Genomic DNA, 12,530 nt, shown 5'->3' on the forward strand with positions numbered 1-12,530 from the left:
ACACATTGTGTTTTTGTCTCCATAGGTATTCATAATAATTTGCAATAATATCCCAGTTTTTAGGGCTCGTTAATAAAAAATATTGTTTTTTTTTTATTAATTTATTAGAGTTAACAATATTTTGCACGAGCTATTTTAAGTCCGTAGAAAAGATAATAAATAGAAAGAAATAAACATCTTATAATTTTTCCAATAGAAGGTTTTTGATTTGAACCCAAGATTTTCCCAGTAACATTTTTTTAAGTATTATCCAATTGTAAGCAATTTTATAACTAGTATAAATATTTAGCATTTGACAAAATTTGTTATATTGATCGAACACAAACCTGTGCGCAGGCGCATGTAACCAAAAGCTGAAGAAGCGCCATCTAGCGAACGTCGTCCAAATTAACTGATCGCAAGCTCGATCCCATCGAAAGAATGACGCAAACTCTGCCTTGTTCGCTTATTTGAAACTAGATGACACTAAACATAATGACTTCAAAATCACAGCCATTATAATTTATTCTTTTCGAATCAACTCATAATATAAATCAACAAAATTAGCATTGGCATCAGGTTGCCTTCTACAGTTGAAATCATTCGATATAACACAAACTGGAGTTCTTCCGTCGTATCCAACGCCGTTGTACTTTATTCCAAATTTTTTGACTTCATCGAGAATATCTCTCAGACAGGCACACTGCCAAGGATTCTGGTTAAAATAAAATTTTGTCATGCCTCCGCCTGAATTTCTAAGCTCCAAGCAGAAATTATCAGTCAAATATGTAAATCTGTTAACAGACAAATTGAGATTCTTCACAGGAGATCCTCTAAATGCATTCACAGGCACAAATTCTATTAAGTTGTGTGATAAATCAACACTTATTAGTTTTGGTAGATGCTGAAATAATGAACCTGGGATCTGAGTCAGTTTATTCCCTCTCAGTAAAACAGATTTCAGTTTTTTTAGCGACATAAAAACTTTATCGGCGATGTGTTCTATAGCATTATCGACAAGATTTAATATTTCTAAGTTTTCTAGGTTAATAAAAAGAGCTCTATCGTCAAGCCTTGTTATCTTATTCGTCGATAGTATCAAATGTTTCATCGTCTTCAAATTAGGTTTCGTGGCAAACACTGGTACCTCTGTTAATAGACACCTGTCTAAATTGAGAAACTCTAACATCTCAAAGGCATCCAGTAGAATCGATTTCGAATCTGACATGTCATTTCTCGAGAAGTCCATAATTTTTATTTTTGTACTCTGATCAAAAATGTAGGAATTTATCTCTTTGCCCAGCAAAGCGTTACTGGATACATCCACGTGCCTTAACTTTTTCATAAGATCGAATATCCCTAGTTCTAATTCAGTTATCTTATTTCCTTTCAAATCTAAAACTTCCATATTAGGTTTCTGATCGAAAATTCCAAGAGGGAAACCTGTAAGCTGGTTGTGGGAGAGGTTAAAAAACTTGAGCTGTGTGAATTCATCCAAGACTCCAAGTTTGAGGTACACAATTTTGTTCTGTGATAAGTCCAAGTATTCTAGAGCTGGCAGACCGGAGAATGACCCAAAATCTACATCGGTGATTCTGCACGCTCTGAGGGTAATTCTTGTCGTTCTATTGTTATCTGAGACGAGTCCTCTTTCTAGGAGGTAATCGCTGGTTCCTGGAGTGCATACGATGTCCCTCGGATTGTCTGCACTGGCTTGGCAGGAAGGCTTCGCTGCAACCACCAGCAATTCTGCCGTCAGGCTGGTCAGTAGGCAGAATAATATCAAGCACAGCATTGTTATCGACGTATACCTGAAATCCAAAATGATACTGTTAAGTTATAGTCGAGAATTGCAAATGATAGTAAAGAGATTTTGCAAATGCTGCCTTACTATTTACAAAATTTGCCTTCCTTGGCTTTTACCTAAACCACGGAGAATGAAATATCAAACAACACATCAAAGTAAGCTATTTTTCTATCAAAACACAATCTAACTTCACAATGGGTTGAACTAATGTATAACAATTTTTCTATGATAGGATCCTTTTATTACAATTTTTATTATCAAAATGTATCATAAATACGGGGTGTTTAAAATTAATACTTCTAAATATAAATAGGAATTAGTGCTGCGACAATTGTGATAGAAATATTTAGCTAAATATAAAATAAATTCTTAGTGACGTTCAAATCTGACGTCATAATATTATATTAGTACATAATTTACAGGATTATTATATTTGCATCAAATGAGTTGTTATGAGCTAGAGAGATTATCTATAAGCTACTAAAATGAATGGGACATCCTGTTAATAAAAGGTCAAAAAACATTAAACAATCTGGGTTATCAATTATTTCATTAAAAGGATAGTGCCAGGGTCTGGACCAAGTGCTGCCCAGAATCAACCCATAGTGCATTTTGTTCCTCAGGCCAATACTAATGTGTAAACCGAAGCGCACTGCAATCTATCCCTGGAGTTAAGAGAAAAAAAGAGTTTTGTTTTGAAATATTTACATACAAAATATCATCGATATATACGTACTACGCATAAAATTTCGTGATTTTGGCATTAAATAACACTCGCTATGTTGAACTTAACCATACTGCATCCGTACACCTTACTTTAGTGCGACTTAGATATTCCTTATAAGCGATCTAGCGCTGTTGCAATAGTTTGGTTAGTTGACAGAAATCATTATTTCCAAAATGAAGCAAGAAGTTTTAGTTCTCTATCCTTGCGAAAAATTAATTTATTGGTGTATTACAATCGATTATTGAAGTTATTGTAAGCTAAAACTTCTTGCTCCATTTTGGAAATAATTAATTTCGGTCAACTAATCAAACTACTGCAACAGCGCTTGATCGCTTATAAATAATATCGAAGTCGTACTAAATTAAGGTGTACGGATGCAGTATGGTTAAGTTCAACATAGCGAGTGTTATTTAATGCCAAAATCGCGAAATCTTATGCGTAGTAGGTATACATCGATGATATTTTGTATGTAAATAATTCCACATAAAACTCTTTTTTTCTCTTAACTACAGGGATAGATTTCAGTGCGCTCCGGTTTACAAATTAGTACTGGCCTGAGGAACAAAATGCACTATATTTTCATTCTGGGCAGCACTTGGTCCAACTTCCATACATGGATTGGCACTGTCCTTTGTTATGACAGTTGCCTACCTAGTACATTTATCTCAATCACAATCTTATTCTTATTACTTTATTAATATTAATTACGTCATATTTTGCCAAAAGTGTTTCAGTTACAGTTTTATTATCACTCACCAAAAGAGTTATAGAATATGCAAGAAATCCTATAACTATTTTTGTAAAAAAAGAGCTACTTACGCTTTTGTTAAATAAATACACTGTCACAAACACTGTTTTCTTTTGTTTTATTCCCCTACATGTCAAACATAACCTATCTTTAATACTAACATAGACGATACTAAATGTTTATCAAAACTTATAAATATTGAATTTAAATAGGTTCCTATTGACTAAAAAAGAATCTTACCTTGATGTCAAACTTGAAACTAGTATTATTATCTGTGCTTGAACTTATTGTTTTTCTTAAATACCTACGAATATTAACACTACACTTCACTTTACCAGTAGGTACCACATTTTATTTGATTCTCTATTTTCAATCTATAAATATTAACTTTTAAATTTTAACAAAAACAGGCGACCAACTACTATAAACAAAAACAGGTGAAGCACTGTACGCTCGAAGCCGGTTTGGCTTCACAATAAGATGTCACAGACACTGACGAACAGCGATAAAAATATAGTCTCTTGTAAATGGGTAATCAAAACAATTGATAAATTGCACATTCAAAGATTTGAGTCACTTTATTATGAAACCAATTATAATGAACACATCTACAGTCTTACAAGAGAATTTATCAACCTAATTAGATATTCAGTTTCTCACACATGTAAATTGCGGGCCACTTACGCACACAGCGTTATGTCCACTGTATTTGTCTCTATTATACACGAGTTTTAAGGCCTTAACCTCTTCAATGATGTCTCTCAAGCATGCACACTGCCAGGGGTTGTGACTGAACAAGAACTTCGTCAGTCTACCTCCTTCGTTTATCAGCTGATGGCAAAAGTTTTCAGGCAAATAAGACAGCCTGTTCCCAGCCAAATTCAAATTTTTCATCGGAGAATTCTTGAATGGAGTCGTCTGAATCTTTTCTATGGCATTAAAACCCAGATCTACGTTTACCAACTTCGGCAGATTCTGGAACAACTTGTCCGGAATATTGATCAACCTGTTACGTCTCAAATATATCGTTTTTACCTTCTTAAGGGGAGCAAATACATTCTCATGGACACTTTCAATGGCATTCCCGTTTAAATCCAATATTTCCAAATCGTCCAGGTTTACAAAAGTCGTAGGGCTATTGAGGTTACTTATTAAGTTGGTATTCAGTGACAAATGCTTCACTGTCTTTAGGTTTTCTCTTGTCGCAAATGAAGGCACTTCAGTTAAGAAACAGCGGTCGAGAATCAATACCTGCAGTGACTGTAGTCCACTCAATAGCATTTCTGATACTCCCGATAGATCATTTCTGGTCAAATTTAGGTGTGTCAATCGCTTTGTGCGTTCAAACATCCGAGGGTTTAACTGTGCCCCGTTCAACTCATTATTGGCCAAATTCAGTTCAGTCAGTTTTGACAAATTGTCGAAAGCTTCATTTGGAATTGTTTTCAGCTTATTTCCATTTAAGTGTAAAACTTCAATATCACCAACTGCATCCAAAGCGCCAGAAAATTGTTCTAATCTATTGTTTGACAGATTCAAATGGGTCAGTTGGTCCAGGCCATGGAAAATGCAAGGATGTAGTGTTTGTATTCTATTTGCAGAAAGATCTAAAGATTTTAATGAGGGTAATCCAGAAAACGCTTTACATTTCAATGAAGATAGTCCACAGGATGTTAAGGTTACTGATTCTGTAGCATTATTATCAGAAACTAGCCCTCTTTTCAGCTCAAAATCAGTATCATTGTCGGATACACATAATAAATGATGATCTTTATGAAATGTGCAACTGGGAGTTCCTTTAACACTGAAGAATATGCCTGCTAATGCCAAGTACCTCAATCCTTTCATCTTATTAATCTGAAAACAAAAAAATAGTTATTATTATCTGTTATTTCTATCTTTTAATTACTTAGGCCCTATTCGACCAATTTTTTATCCGAGAATAACTCCTGATATAAGTAACTGGCACATTGACAGTTTCAGTATGGGAAATATGTCAAAACTGACGATTTATCCTGATCATAATATTTACTTACTCTTGTTTGGTCGAATCCAGCCCGCGTGAATATCGGTCTGCCAAAAAAGACGTTTTCGCGTATTGCCGTTTCAAAAACCGGTATAAAACATAGGATTTTCTCTGGATCAAAAAATATCTCTATACTTTTAAGCTAAATCGGTTCAGTGGCTTAAGGGTTTATAAAGAAAAACTATCACATCAAACTACCCTCAGTGGCGCCTTATCTCATTGTAATACAGTACATTTTGCAACAAACTTGTGTATACGATGTCCTGTCCGTACATTGCACTGGCCGAATAAAAGCTGCAAGGTTTAAAAAGTTTAAAAATAACTTACTTGTTCGTTCCCGATACAACAGGCGTCGTCAACGGTCGCGCGGTTAATATGCCTTGAACCTATAATATTCAGGTCCCTCCACCGATAGTGATATTAGTCACCGAGTAAACATCGCGATGGTTGATCCAGTCGAAAACTGCAGTCGATATTTCTTAAAAAATATGTCAAGTATTGTACAAATTACTAGTAATCCCGTTAATACCTCTTGCAACGGCTGGATTCACCACAATAATCCAGTAGCGGCGGGGTTTGAACCAGCGTTCCTCGGATCTCGAAGACTCGATTCTTGCATTTTTAAAGGAGGTAACTAAATCGAATTTTGAGAGCCTCGTTCATTCAATACGCTCTTTGATAACACTTGTACCTTTAAGGTTAATTGTGAATTTCGATTTGATTAAATTGGTCTTAGATTTGATTCCTGTGGTCAGTCTTGTAGCTACATAAATAGATGATCTAACTCTAATGTATGAAGTTAAGTATAAGAAAATCTTTATTCAGCATAACAATGTGACGGACAAAACAAAGTTAAATAAAATTCAATTGAATTTACCTATGACGCTTATTTCTATCAGTGCTGAAATAAAACCAATTCGTAGATTTTATTCGTTGGGTTTTCCTCTTGGCAAGCTTTGTTATGAAGCCAAATAAATACTATTCATGACTTATTCATTCACAAAAGAATAAGTTCACTTCATTGCGATAAAATTAATAAATGACCATATTAAAAACTCGTGATCATATTTTGTAACAGCCTATGTTTCCATTTACTGTCGTATCCCTCATGTCTGATAAGTACCTATTTTTTTTTATTTGGTGCACAAAACAGGGATACAACCATAACATACAAAGCGTTTAAAGCAGGTTATACAGTATAGCTTGTTGCAGCTCCAATAACAAGTGCACACAACATACAAATAGCAAAAATAAAGTTTTAAAATCGTCATCTTTTAAGCAAAAAATCATTAATTCCAAAATACAATACAAATACAGAAACACTGACGTAAAGCTGATAAGTATAACTAAGCCTAACATTACTCGACCTTGTACCTGCACTTTAATGTGGCTCGCTAATGACATCATTTCTCTTAGATTAAGACAAATATTTAAACTCGCATTAAACTTAACAAGGCAAACGGAATTCCTAACATTCTGCCTCCTACAGACGCCTACAGATTCACGCGTCTGTCAAAGTCAATAATATGCATAAATGAGCCTTGTCCAATAAAACCTTAAGTAAAACCTTTGAATTAGTTCGTCATGTGTCACAATAAGAAAATTCTTAAAAGAAAAACTACCACGCATTTGAACAGTTTGCGAGTACGATGATTGGTCAAAACATTTATTTTATTCAATGGGATTGCTATAAATAGTTGATAGCACATCAAACTGTACATTTTTGTCCCAAAATAGCACTTATTAGCACTGCATTATGATGCCTGATTGTTAAGCTTGCCGTGACAACTTCTGTACTATCACCCGAGGAATGAAGATATTGTGATCTACTGGACAATTTTCCCAGAGGATACCAGTAAATCTATGACTTATGCCTTAAGGCTTGTATGATTTTGGAAACACAGAAGCTCACTATCAAATCACCAATAGTAAGTATAACGGATAAATTAAAACTTCCAACAAAATGCCAACATTTAATTTAGTACTGCAACTTTTGTTAATAATTTAAAATATTAATCATTGACGACCTTTTCAACTTGAGATTGCTCATTTCTATTATCATTAACTTCGTCATCACTATTTTTCTTGTCAGACTCCAGCGAGTCATCCGTATTGAAATCTACTGAAGTATGCTTAGACACATCAATATTATTTTGTTCCACGTTATCCGTCACATTCCTACTTATGTCCAACTCACTTTTGAGTCGTTGTATGGCTTGGACGACTTCATTTTGAAAATTCATATTAATTTTGTAAAGTTGTTCCGAATGTTCCTTTTCGCGTCTCAATTCATTTCTCATGTGCGTGTCCTTGTATTTTTCAAATTCTGTCATTATCCTCACTTTAGATTCATAAGTGTGCTGGACCATCGAAACGAGTTTGAAAAGTTTTTCAATCACTTTTTCTTTGACTTCTTTCGAAATGTTCGGATCCGACTCGAGGTCAGTTTTCGCGTCAAGGGCTAGATCATTTGCTGATGAAGGAAAGCCTAGAAGTGATTTCGTACCGTTGGATCCATTTGTAGTTTTTGCTTGACTAATACTTTCAACAGGTGGTGATTTTTCTTTAGTAGACTTCGTAGTAAACGCTCCATGAGTCACGACCTCTGTAAACACGCCCGAACTTGGTTGATTTGACTTGTACTCAGCTGTTTTCTTGTTGACTTTCTGAATCAGGTCGTTTTGCTTCTCCTTCTGTTTTTCGAAGGGTGATTTTTGTAGTGTTTCTTCGTGCACGACTTTCGTGGTTTCGGGGGAGGATTCCTTGCTCTTGAAAGGGCTGCCGGTGCGTTTGCTGAAGTTGGTGACTGCGATCCGGGACATCTTTTTAGGTGGGGCGGATGTGGTGGTGGAAAATGGGTCACTGAACTGATTTTGTGGACGAATTAGAGCTGCTCCGTGCGTTGTCGGAGGTAGACTGGCTCGCGTCGCAGTGGCAAGCGTCCTCAGCGGCCAAGTGTGGGTTTCGCTCCATACTTTTGGCGCGCCAGCGCTTCCTAGGCGTGGCGATGAATTAATTAAATAATTAGCGCCCCGGCTGACTGCAGTTTGCATTGAATTTTGTTGACGTTGACTCGCTGAGAATAATTAACAATGTTACGTCTGATCAAATGAAACATTCATTGTATCTCGGAGTAACGGATGATCGTTGATAATAATAACTTATTTAATTTGTACATTGTTACTACTTGATAGGCATAATAATAGAAAATAACTTGTAGTAAGAAATAATATTTAACCAGTGGGCGTTGTTTTGTTAAAGATCAAATCAATTGATTATTTTCACTACTTAAAACTCGAATCTGACTGCTACAACGAATACTGAATGCAACTGATAATAATATGTGTCAAACTAATAATAATAACCGTAATTTTTTTTTATTAATTTATTCACGTAGATTACTGCAAGCTTGATGGCGAAGTAGGTATAGCACAATGTATCGCTTGAACTCGGGTTCGATTCTCGGTTAAGTCTAACTTGCAAACTCTATATTATCATTTTCTTTCTTCTTTTCTTTACTGACTTCAATGTAATAATGTAGTAATTTATTGAGATATTATTAATAACATGTTCTACTTTTTATTACATAAAATAATTTTCCATCCATCTTGTGAGTTGTAGGTAGTAACATCTACTGAGGTCACAAAGCCTGCGTCACACAGTATGAGTCTTCACCGGCTATGACCAAATTACTGTGTCCTGCTGTCGTAGAAGTAAATTCAGGCCTCAGTCATAACATTCTGTCCTACGTTTGGTCTAAATATTGAAATTCATCATTCATCGAATTTGAGCTCACGGACCTCGTAAAAAGTAGAAGAGCCAGTTAAGTATTAGATCCTATGATAGAGTCAGTGGTAGATATATCATAGAGTCAAGTGATCTTTTACGAAAGACACTAATGTATTGCGCCGTTGAGCGGAAGGCAAACATAACCTTCCAAATCTACTCGTGTGGGCAGAGACTTGTTTACAATTACAAGAAAACATATTGTTTATAAGATCAAATCATCATCTTAAGTTCATTCATTTTAATTTCCACTGCTGGAGCACAACCCTATCTAATAGACGCAAATGGAGGATTCACACGACCCTTCTTATGTTACCGGCGGCAAACGAAGACTGGTCTACAATCCCCACCCTGGCCAGTTCAATTGGGGAGTCATTTATAGGACCTTTATTAAGGTTAAAGCTGACCTATCATCCGCTTTGCACTGGAGGGAAGTCGAACCATTAACTTCGAACTCCTCCTACGTTCAACTGATTAATTTCGTTGCGAGTCCAATGACAGTTTAACTTTCCCCCGGGACAAGCTTGACCTTCACTGGTTGGGTTTTTATTGGCGTTCAAGCTGTAGACCTGGCTACACAGGAGTTGCAGCGGTGGGAACAAGAGGTGGGAATAGTTTCGTTGACCTACACTAGGTCAGCCACACCTAGAAGATTTTTAAAATGTAACACGATTTTAAAATCACTTTCACCGTTCACGGAACCATTCGGACAGGAATGGTTAACTTATTTTGTATGCAATACGGATCCCCAGCGCTGGATCAATAATAATAGGAAATCGCCCGTTAACTAACCAAGTTATTTGTGTCAATTAAGAAATTATTTATTTATTTATTTACACTTTTGCACATACAATTGTACAGTGGCGGACTTAATGCCAGGTGGCATTATCTGCCAGTCAACCACAGGTCGAGTAGAGAGACTAAGGCGGTGCAATAAATATGACGTTTAATTAATATACTTACATAGCATTAGATAAAATAAATAACATAAGAATACATATTAATATAATAGACATACATCTAAATACATAAACATAATAATAATATTGGCGTACACAAAACACATGTCAGAGATAATAAAAAAGTTTTAGTCTTTAAAATAATTGCGCAGAGCCTTTTTAAATGTGGAGGTTGCTTTTCGCAAATTCGCCGGAAGGCCGTTCCAGAGCCGTACTGCTGAGACTGAGAAGGAGTCAGACATGAAGCCGGAGGTGTGGCGAGGGGTGACAAGCTGAAGAGTCTGACTAGAGCGAAGATTTCTGTTGTGAGTAGAATGAAGGTACTGGAACCTCTCTTTTTTAATACCTGGATAGCTGAGGTTTGCTTGCATATTTACTTACTAAAGAAGTATAGACAAAATATTGAAACAGACCACGCAGAACTTTAATGAAATTTAAATTCTAAAGAACAATTAAACACAAAATAATCTGACCACTACCCAGTTATTATGCTCATGTTCAGCAGTGGATGTCCTGTGGCTGAAATGATGAATCTGACCATTTACCTTGACCTTTAGAGCGCTTTAAATTAGAGGGCATTCATCGTATTTGGTAAATCTTTCTAAATTCTTTCATGCAAGTGGTTACCATCTAATAAAATTGCAAAGCAACATCAGTGACATAGAAATTAATTGAGAGAAACAATGTCACGGTCTTTATCGCATTATCTCTGGAGTGACAAGTTCAATGATAGCTCTGTAATGAAGATTATGTATGCGAGAAGCGCGTGCGCCGCGCCTGCTCCTCCATATAAAACACCTCACCGCTCAGCACAGGCCGTCCCTTTCACACCTAACCCGACATCCATACACAAGAAAGGGACAGAACAACTGGATCATACCTCTCCGAATCAGGGTACGATGTCACAAACAACAGAAAAGGCGCTCAGTTCCAACACATTCTAAAACGTCAACAAAACTAACGGCGCTATTAGAACATACGCCATTCTTCACTCCAGTACTCAAAGAGGATCCGAATCAAATAGCTTTCCCTTACACTTAGATCCTGCTGATATCAAAACGTCGTAAGTGGCACCAACGGCCGTACAGCTGACGACAATACGTGCCGGAACTACATCGTACGTACTGAATTTGAAATAGCTGTATAAAAACCAGTGGGTCCTTGACGAAAGCATCACAAACTATCTAGCCTTCGTGTAGTGAACACCAGGACAGGGAAACAAAATGGTGTCCAGCAAAGTGGTGTGTTTGGTGGCTTTGGCCCTTTTCGGAAGTACGGTGGCGCAGCCCTCGAAGCAGGCCTTCTGGAAGGGCACTCCCATGGACGGCATGGTCGAGGAGATGAGATCTGGCTGTGTCGAGGGATCTGACCCGACTGCGTGCATCAAATACAAGGTCATGTCTCTCTTGGACACCATTTTCAAAAAGGACACCTTCCAGGTAAACGATCAAAGCAATTCATACTTTTCAATATCTTAAATAATTCTAACTTCAACTAATGTTTTCATTTCGCTTTCACAGATCTCAGAAGCCGTTGAAGTGACTAAGAATGGTGCTGGCAACGATGTCACCGGCCGTTCGTCTGGCGACTTCATGGACACCATCGAGAACTACATCCAGTCCCACGACGTGACCTTCCAACTGCCCATCGCCGACACCAAAGTCACCGTCAGCCCCAGAAACCTCGACAGCGATGAACTGAGCCTGAACATCAAGTTCAACAAGGAAGGCGCGAGGTCCGTCGGCGAGGCCCGCAAGGCCAAGCTCAAGAAGATCATCGTCCCCATCCTGGTGTTCGTCCTCCTCAAGGCCATGACTCTCATCCCTCTGGCCCTCGGTGTCCTTGGTCTGAAGGCCTGGAACGCGCTGCAGCTGTCCTTCTTCTCTTTCGTCGTCTCCGTCGCCTTGGCCATCTTCCAGCTCTGCAAAAAGGTCAGTTGATTACATTTCACCTACTTTACATGTGAAACCCCTTCAGCACAAACAGCACTTGATCCTCGATCCACAACACGCACCCTACACTCGACTTTAGCACAGAAAATTCTCCAAGCACAGTAACTTTATTTTCGATTTAATTGACTAACCGTTTCGCAACTTAACTACCCATAGCCTAACATTGTAGTTTACCCAGATTGCGGCCGACAACTCCCACCCTCAGATCTCTGCGCACGGCCCGTGGGACGCCGCCTACGCCGCCACCCGCCGCCGGAGGGACGCCGAGCCCCAGGAGGAAGCCCAGGAACTCGCCTACAACGCCTACAACGCCTACTGAACCACGACCATCCACCCCCCGACCCGCTCAAAATGGCTGCCGTTCCAAATACAAAACTCAATCTGACAGCCACGAGATCGGATACAAAACCAAATAGGTTTCACTCGGAAACCGCGACAGTGTAAATACTATGTAATTGAAACTTATTTATTTGAAATGCGCGAGTGAGTGTGATTGTGATGTATGAATGTTATTTATTTATGTTTCTAATAAATCATTGAGTTTAA

General features: G+C 37.7%; 3 protein-coding genes across 6 annotated transcripts; 1 reads left to right on the forward strand and 2 right to left on the reverse strand.

Moving 5' to 3' along the window:
• Positions 1–475: 475 nt before the first annotated feature.
• On the reverse strand, positions 476–3,718 carry LOC135083737 (carboxypeptidase N subunit 2-like). Of its 2 annotated transcripts, none has more exons than XM_063978471.1 (2): positions 3,502–3,718; positions 476–1,790 (listed from the first exon to the last, which is right to left on the reverse strand). In XM_063978471.1, exon 2 carries the CDS (start codon positions 1,772–1,774, stop codon positions 503–505), a length of 1,272 nt encoding a protein of 423 aa, XP_063834541.1. In that variant the 5' UTR covers positions 1,775–1,790; positions 3,502–3,718; the 3' UTR covers positions 476–502. The 2 variants fall into 2 exon arrangements, with proteins under 2 accessions (XP_063834541.1, XP_063834542.1); XM_063978472.1 differs by lacking the exon at positions 3,502–3,718 and adding an exon at positions 3,333–3,477.
• Positions 3,719–3,809: 91 nt separating this feature from the next.
• LOC135083738 (carboxypeptidase N subunit 2-like) lies at positions 3,810–5,675 on the reverse strand. The gene is made up of 2 exons (XM_063978474.1): positions 5,615–5,675; positions 3,810–5,118 (listed from the first exon to the last, which is right to left on the reverse strand). The coding sequence occupies exon 2, from the start codon at positions 5,107–5,109 to the stop codon at positions 3,910–3,912; it is 1,200 nt and encodes a 399-aa protein (XP_063834544.1). The 5' UTR covers positions 5,110–5,118; positions 5,615–5,675; the 3' UTR covers positions 3,810–3,909.
• A 5,520-nt stretch (positions 5,676–11,195) lies between these two features.
• LOC135083743 (uncharacterized) lies at positions 11,196–12,530 on the forward strand. Of its 3 annotated transcripts, none has more exons than XM_063978480.1 (3): positions 11,196–11,471; positions 11,553–11,963; positions 12,154–12,530. In XM_063978480.1, the coding sequence occupies exons 1-3, from the start codon at positions 11,256–11,258 to the stop codon at positions 12,301–12,303; spliced, it is 777 nt and encodes a 258-aa protein (XP_063834550.1). In that variant the 5' UTR covers positions 11,196–11,255; the 3' UTR covers positions 12,304–12,530. The 3 variants fall into 3 exon arrangements, with proteins under 3 accessions (XP_063834550.1, XP_063834551.1, XP_063834552.1); XM_063978481.1 differs by having other exon boundaries at positions 12,163–12,530; XM_063978482.1 differs by having other exon boundaries at positions 12,190–12,530.

The sequence above is a fragment of the Ostrinia nubilalis genome, chromosome 24 (assembly GCF_963855985.1).
Source record: "Ostrinia nubilalis chromosome 24, ilOstNubi1.1, whole genome shotgun sequence".
Taxonomy (NCBI): domain Eukaryota; kingdom Metazoa; phylum Arthropoda; class Insecta; order Lepidoptera; family Crambidae; genus Ostrinia; species Ostrinia nubilalis.